The 6,610-nt window shown below is 54.1% G+C and overlaps 5 protein-coding genes across 5 annotated transcripts, besides 2 other annotated features; 4 read left to right on the forward strand and 1 right to left on the reverse strand.

The window, feature by feature from the left end:
* Positions 1-618: 618 nt before the first annotated feature.
* Tco025E_08604 (uncharacterized protein) lies at positions 619-1,260 on the forward strand (the record flags this gene model as incomplete). The annotated part of the gene is made up of 1 exon (XM_029375449.1): positions 619-1,260. The coding sequence occupies one exon, from the start codon at positions 619-621 to the stop codon at positions 1,258-1,260; it is 642 nt and encodes a 213-aa protein (XP_029224421.1).
* A 356-nt stretch (positions 1,261-1,616) lies between these two features.
* Tco025E_08605 (MFS transporter, PPP family, 3-phenylpropionic acid transporter) lies at positions 1,617-3,032 on the forward strand (the record flags this gene model as incomplete). Its single annotated transcript, XM_029375450.1, has 1 exon — positions 1,617-3,032. One exon carries the CDS (start codon positions 1,617-1,619, stop codon positions 3,030-3,032), a length of 1,416 nt encoding a protein of 471 aa, XP_029224422.1.
* A 239-nt stretch (positions 3,033-3,271) lies between these two features.
* Tco025E_08606 (uncharacterized protein) lies at positions 3,272-3,931 on the reverse strand (the record flags this gene model as incomplete). Its single annotated transcript, XM_029375451.1, has 1 exon — positions 3,272-3,931. One exon carries the CDS (start codon positions 3,929-3,931, stop codon positions 3,272-3,274), a length of 660 nt encoding a protein of 219 aa, XP_029224423.1.
* A 722-nt stretch (positions 3,932-4,653) lies between these two features.
* Positions 4,654-5,274, forward strand: Tco025E_08607 (uncharacterized protein; the record flags this gene model as incomplete). The annotated part of the gene is made up of 1 exon (XM_029375452.1): positions 4,654-5,274. The coding sequence occupies one exon, from the start codon at positions 4,654-4,656 to the stop codon at positions 5,272-5,274; it is 621 nt and encodes a 206-aa protein (XP_029224424.1).
* An 83-nt stretch (positions 5,275-5,357) lies between these two features.
* Positions 5,358-5,411: a microsatellite.
* Positions 5,412-5,521: 110 nt separating this feature from the next.
* Positions 5,522-5,554: a microsatellite.
* A 39-nt stretch (positions 5,555-5,593) lies between these two features.
* Positions 5,594-6,508, forward strand: Tco025E_08608 (uncharacterized protein; the record flags this gene model as incomplete). The annotated part of the gene is made up of 1 exon (XM_029375453.1): positions 5,594-6,508. The coding sequence occupies one exon, from the start codon at positions 5,594-5,596 to the stop codon at positions 6,506-6,508; it is 915 nt and encodes a 304-aa protein (XP_029224425.1).
* Positions 6,509-6,610: the final 102 nt, after the last annotated feature.

Consider the following 6,610-nt stretch of genomic DNA (forward strand, 5'->3'; position numbering starts at 1 on the left):
AAAAGTGCCTGAGAGGAATGCTGTGACCCGACAAGTGTCTGGCAAAAATAACCCAATCCCATCTAGGCCTTTTTCTCAACTTTGCCCTTTTATGGTTAGTCGCAGATGAGGGGGTGGGGCGGGAGAGGAGGAAGTGAAGGCCCACCTCACCAACCGGTCCTTCTCCGCCCCACGCGAGAGGAAACGGGTGAAAGGCGCTTTCCGCATCTTCACCTTTCCGTCTTCGCTTGATGCAGTGGAGGGGTGATGAGGGGTCGTCTTGCACTGCCTCACTGCTGGATACCGAAGGCATACCGTACATGCTTTTGAGCAGACAGACACTTCGGGGGCGCATACATGATTTTTTTTTCCGTTTCTCTGTTTTATTTTGGGGAAACGTGGGGTATATACTTGCCCTTTGGTTTTGGTTGCATCATACCTCCCTTTTAGTTCGATGTTTGTGCGCTTTTCTCTTCCTCGCTAACGCCTTCCCGCTTCTTGCTCTTGTTGTTATTCTTTCACTGTGTGGAATTGCCGGTGTTTGTTTTCTTACTGGTTCTTTCTTTTTCGCTCGTTGTGTGCGTGCCTGTGTATTTGCGAGGCCCGCAGAAGCGAGGGGGTACCGTCAGCCGTGTGGAAATGAGCAGGTTAGTTGTGCACAAGGAGAGCCTGCCCGCGCAGGTGGGCATCAAGCGTCGCCGCGCCCCTGCTGCGGCACCCACCGCCTCCTCCCCGACCTCCTCGGCGGTGGAGGGAGAAAACGGGGACGTAAAACCACCACCACCGCCCGCAACGGAGGGTGTTTGCGATAACACCGTGGACAGCTCTCGCCGTGAAACTGTGGAAACAAACACTGGCGAGGCAGACAGGGCACACCCCGTCGGTGCTGTTCCAGAAGATGAGGAAGAAGTCGAAGAGTCAAGCGACGACGAAGACATGGCGGAGTTGGAGCGGGAACGTCGACGTATTGAGCAGCTGCGCCAGGAAAAGCAGCGGGCGAAGGATGAGAAAATTGGCGGCACCGCCGCTTCCGCCTCCGCTGCCCCGCCCCACGCGACAGGACCCGGCAACCATGCTCCGAAGACTAGTGGTAGTAGTAGCGGGGGCGTCTCTTCTTACAACCATGATGTCTTGTTTCGTAGGCGCGAGTGGCGCGAACAGAACCTTGTAACCACAACAGACGGGGCGAAAAGGAATAAAAAGGCGAAGTGGGAGGCAGTGCAAAACAACGCCCAGCATTCCGCAGCGTTTCGCCACTTTATGAAGAGTCACTTTAGGTGAATGAGTATAGGCGTAGAAGACACGCAAGAATAAATTTATTGCCTTGCGTATTTGCATGTGGCGCTGTGGGATTGCTGTCACCAGCTGCATTGGTGCCATGGGCTGCCAAGTCACCTTGTTTTTGTTTTTGTTTGTTTCAACCTCTTATTTTCCTTTCCTTTTTTTTTTGGTAGCGACCCAGTTTATCTTGTGAATCAGTTTTTTTTTTTTTCTAGTGGAGTTGGAACGCGTGTTCACGTAGTGGCACAAGTCAGTCAAAAGAAGAAAGCCAGCTACGGGAAACTACAGCGTCCTCGCTGTCAGGCCCCTTGTTATATATATATACGTCTGCAGTCTGGCATATTACCGATACAACTATGCTGAGTCCAGAAAAATCACGAACGTCTGTGGTTGTGAAAGACGCCCCTGAATCACCAGAAGCGGAAACCTTGAGGGACGGCATTGTTGAGAACTCTGTCAACGCCGAACCTCCTCAAGATCCTCCTGCTCCTCCACCATCTGCAGAGGAGCATGCATTGGACGCGTCCATTGCGGCTAGTAGCATCCGAGGTAAGGTGGGATACTTCTTCATGTATGCTGCGTTCTCGGTGTCGCCGTACTATGGTCTTTTGCTTCAGCACAAGGGTTTTGCGCCCATGGCTGTTGGAACCGTCGTCGCTTTCATGCCGCTTAGCGTCCTCGTAATACTTTCCCCATTGTCGTATTTAGCCGACCGATATCACTGTTCAATGAAAATTCACATGTGTGGTGCAGTTGGCTCGGCGTTGCTCATTTCCTTCGTTGTACCCACTTCTTCCCATGTCCTCCTTGGGTTTCTTCTGGTGCTGCACTTTGTCTTCCGCACGCCTGTGGGACCCTTCATGGATCAACGGACCATGTCTATTCTACCTCCAGATCGAAAAATAGAGTGGGGACCGATGCGCTCCTACGGGGCCTATGGATGGGCGTTTGGCGCCTTACTCATTTCTGTACTTATTGGCTGGAGTGACTGGTGGGGACTTGCCTTGATGTATGTTGTGGGCATGACTATTGCGATGTACGTTGCCTTTACTATTGTGCCACACGATGAACCGGAATATGCCCAAAAGAACTACCTTCAAGTGCTACGCTACGTCTTGTCACACAGGCGGTTGTTCACTTTTCTTTCAGCACTTTGTTGTATGGGTATGGGTTACACCCTCATTAGCACATTTTTGTTTGTGTTTCTTGACACTATTAACGCGCCAACCATTTTACTTGGCCTTTCTGTCGTCATGACGGTTGTTGTTGAGATCCCGCTTTTTCAATGCTCCAAGTACATCCACGAGCACTACACGGATCGGCAACTCCTCTCTGTTTCATTCTTTGCATGGTCTGTGCGGGTGACCGGATACTCGTTTTTGTACAATCCCTGGCTCGTGTTATTCCTTGAGCCATTACATGGATTTACGTTTGGTCTCATGTGGTTGTCTGGCATGCACTTTGTACGGCATGCTTTTCCCAAATCACTCTCCCATTCCTCCATTGGATTCCTCAGTGCCACCGCGTTCGGCATCGGACCCGTCATGGGCAATCTTGTCGGTGGAACACTCTATCAACACTTGGGTGCACGAGGCATGTTTCGGCTCATGGCGCTGTTCATGCTTTGCATTGGCGTTGTTTTTCTGCTTATAGACAGGTACTTGGAACGTCACGGCTACAGAGTCGAGGCGGAAGAGGAGGAGAAAGTGACGGCAGTGGAAGTTATGGTGGAGAGTCCTGCTCCTGTAACGGCAGACGATGCAAGGGAATGACCGTGCACAACAACAACAACACGCGGTGAGATGGGGGAAGACGGCGCAATTAGAGAAGTATTGGGAGTGAGAAGATGCCGGCCCCGGTGGGTTTAGAAACAGTTGGGCCTATCATCTTCATGTGCTTAACGATACATATGCCATGCTGCACACCCGAGAAGAGTTATTACAACTCCTCCAAGAAAGGGAATTGAAAGTGGGGATGCAACTGAATTGTCGCTTTGGTGCATTTTTCGTTATTACTCTTTTTTTTTTTTGCTTGCTTGCTTGCTTGCTTGCGTTCCCGGTAGAGGCGGTGGCTGACCCCACCTCCTCCCCGTCCCCGCACCTCCCTCGCCATCTGGGGTGGGAGGATGCGTCCTCGTCAGCAGCGGAAGATGCGGAGGCATGAGGTCGTCGTGAGTTGTGTTGCAGTGGGTCTCCTGCTGTTCCTCTTCAACACCGTCTAATTGCTGTCGGAACTCGCACCGCCGCCGCATTCCTCGTCTGCGTACGCAACGTCTCTGGGAGAGAAAACTGCCGAGTACGGGGCGGAAGAAGAACAGGTGTCGCCGTCCATAGTGGAGATGCCGCAGGAAATGAGACCCGATGCGGCAGTGCGTCTGTTGATTGCGCGCGACATTCTTCCGCGCTGTCGTGCGAAATGGGTCAAGGCGGGAGGAGCGAATTACACACTTGCCGAGGAACGGCGACGTCGCCATGTGGCAACTCTCTTGAGAACAAACCCAACGCTTAACGCGTCCTCCTGGTGGTCGTACGAAGATGTTATTCGCGACACCGTTACTCTCAGCCCCTCTGCGCATCACCAGCAACAGCAAAGGGACAGTGTCGTGCCGTAGGCCTCTGACCCTGGCACCGCCCCTCCATTCAGCACCGAGGATGATGCGGCCTGTGTTCATCTGGCGCAGCTGCTCCTGAAGGCGGCGTTTGCGGTCTCGCCCAAACCAGTGGATTCGAATGTTGGGGGGCCGTGCTTTGGGTGGAATATTTTCATTCCGCTTCCCCACGGGGCGGAGCGCCACTTTGCGTGGGTCCGCGGCAAAGACATGGACCCATTTTTAACGGAGGCGGTCATGTGAACCTCCGCACTCTCTTGGTATGGGCGCGAATAGACGTCATTGTGCCCTCGTTTGATCAGCGCACCATCAAGTTTTGTGCAACGTTATGCTTTTTGCTCGAAGGGAAGACGCCCCCAAGCTGTCTTGCGCGTACGACCTTCTTTTTGAAGGCCCCACAACGGCAGTTCTCCACCGACCCCTTTGCAGAAGTAGCCGCCTTCGCGGTGGACCGCAAACTCGGCATAGGACGGGTGCCGCCAAGATTTCTTTTTCCGATTCCGCTGGCAGTGCTGCAGGAGGCCGTGGCGCGTCGAGCACAGCGTCGCCTACGCGTGGACCATTTCCTCCTTCGAGAGTCTGGGGGCGTGCCGTATGACGCTTGGGTGCAGCATGACGTATTTCTTTTTCTCAAGCGGCATGCAGAAGGCAAAGGCGGAGCTAACCGAGGTGAGGTGTACACGCGCCGCGGAGGTTTGGATGCGTGGTGTATTTTTCAACTTGAACTTCAGCATTTTACTGCGCTCCTCAGCAGTTCCCTACGAGTGCCATACAACAAGAAAAAAATGCCTGGGTGGCACAGATGGTTCAACCCGCTCTATAACGGGACAGTCGTCACGTATGCTCCGCTTGTTGCGCTGTCAGAGCAGGCCATGTTTGACTACATCCTTGGTAACAATGATCGTTTCCCCAACAAGAACTCCTTTGCTGTGATTGGGGGCTGCCAATGTGGGGGACAAGACGATGTTAACTTAGGTTGCAGTGGAGGTGGTAATAACAAGGGGGCCAGAGCGTTTCCAACCATCCTTCACTTGGATCACGGCATGGCATTTAAAGAACCAGCTGCAGCGCTGGTGAACAATCCACTGGCGAAGCTTGGGGAGAGACAGACACTCTGCATGTTCTACAAACCCTTACTCTGGCGTTTGTGGAGCATTGAAAAACAACTAACTCAGCGCCACACAGGTGACGTGACGGGCGCTGACTGGAGTCCATGTGTGGAGAAAGGGGAGGTGGACCGAAAAGAGTTGTGGGTGAACTTTCTGATGGCACACGTTTCGCGTGTCATTCGCCGTGTGGTTGGCCACGCCGCCTTTCAGGCAAGTGGGAGGCGAATGCTTCGTCTCTTGCAACGAGCCAATGCGTGTCTTGCCGTATACCCCGCAAAAGTGGTTTTGTTGCCTTGAATACCGCTTTGTTTCTTGTGGGAGGAGACGATGAACGCTGAACGGGGGCCTCTGCGGCTGTTGCTGGCTGCGCTTGGCTCTTCTGCGTGCCTTCAGAGAGTGGTGCGAGTGTGCGTGGGTGAGGAGTGTGTGCGTGCTGTAACTTGTCGTTCTTGTTGTTTTTTTCTTCCACTTCCGCTTCCTCATTTTTCGTCTTGTGTGTATGGATTCCGGTAGTATGATCAAGTTGTGCAAGGAGGGCGAGAAAAGTCGGCAGTGGCAGTGGCAGTGGTAGTGGCAGCAGCAACAGCGCGGACACGCCGTGCGAGTTGGGAGGCACATGACAGATGAGCAGGGACGGCTGCTCGCAATTGGCTCCGATGCGGATGCAGGTGTCTCCCAGTTCTCTCAAGATGAGGCTGTCGCCTCGGAGGAAAACGGGTTCCAAGATCTGGTGCCGACCAGCCTCGCGGAGCTGACGGACAGTGAAGAGGTGCACACTGCACACTTCGTGGAGGGTGACTTCTTCCCTGAGGAATCCTCCGCCCCTGCAGAGCTGCAGAGTGGCGAGGACCGCAATGACGCCTCCACAGACTTGTTGCAGGAATCATCGCTCCTGTCGGCCGCACCTCCGCCTGAGAAAAGGGCGCCGTGCGATGGCAGCGACGATGCAGGCAGTGAAGCACGTCCTTTGCCGCCCCTAGAGACACGTCGTCCTGTTAAACGCGTGCGCTGGGCGGATGAAGGTGTTACTGGGACGCCGTTGGTCAGGCGTGCCACAACCTTCCTTTTACTTCACATAGACAAAAACCAGCAGCAGTCGCCGCCGCCGCTGCAGCAGCAGCAGCAGCAAGCCATTGAGCTGGACAAGGTGTCCCAAGCTCTTTCGCCACCCCCTGTGCTTCGCGAGGAGAAAAACGGCGACGGGAGGATTTATCTTTCCTGCAAAGCACTTCGTCCGGCTCGCCGCTTCGTCCTTTGGAAGCGCAGCAAAGGGGCGACTGACGCTGCCGCAGAAGAGCTTCCATTTAAACTACAACCACCTGGAAACAGTTCCGCGGCACGCAGTGTTACTTTGTTAGCTGCTCTTCACCCTCCGTATCGCGCGGAACATGTGGGGCCAGCAGTGCTGATGCGCAGTGCCACTATATCGCAGAGCGCAAAGAAGGGAGAGGCACTCTGTGATGGGGGGCTGCAGATGCCAATGGTGCGTCCCTCGGGGCTGCGTAACGTTCCCTTGCTTATTCCACTGTAGGTGGTGAAGGGATGGGAAACATTTCCTCTGAGGGACGGGACGCTGCTGGAATTTTTGCTTTGTGGTATCCCTGCAGCCGCTTGGGCGGGAAGGAAAGCACCG

Source organism: Trypanosoma conorhini (genome assembly GCF_003719485.1).
Source record: "Trypanosoma conorhini strain 025E chromosome Unknown Tco_14.4_contig_00824, whole genome shotgun sequence".
Lineage (NCBI taxonomy): Eukaryota > Euglenozoa > Kinetoplastea > Trypanosomatida > Trypanosomatidae > Trypanosoma > Trypanosoma conorhini.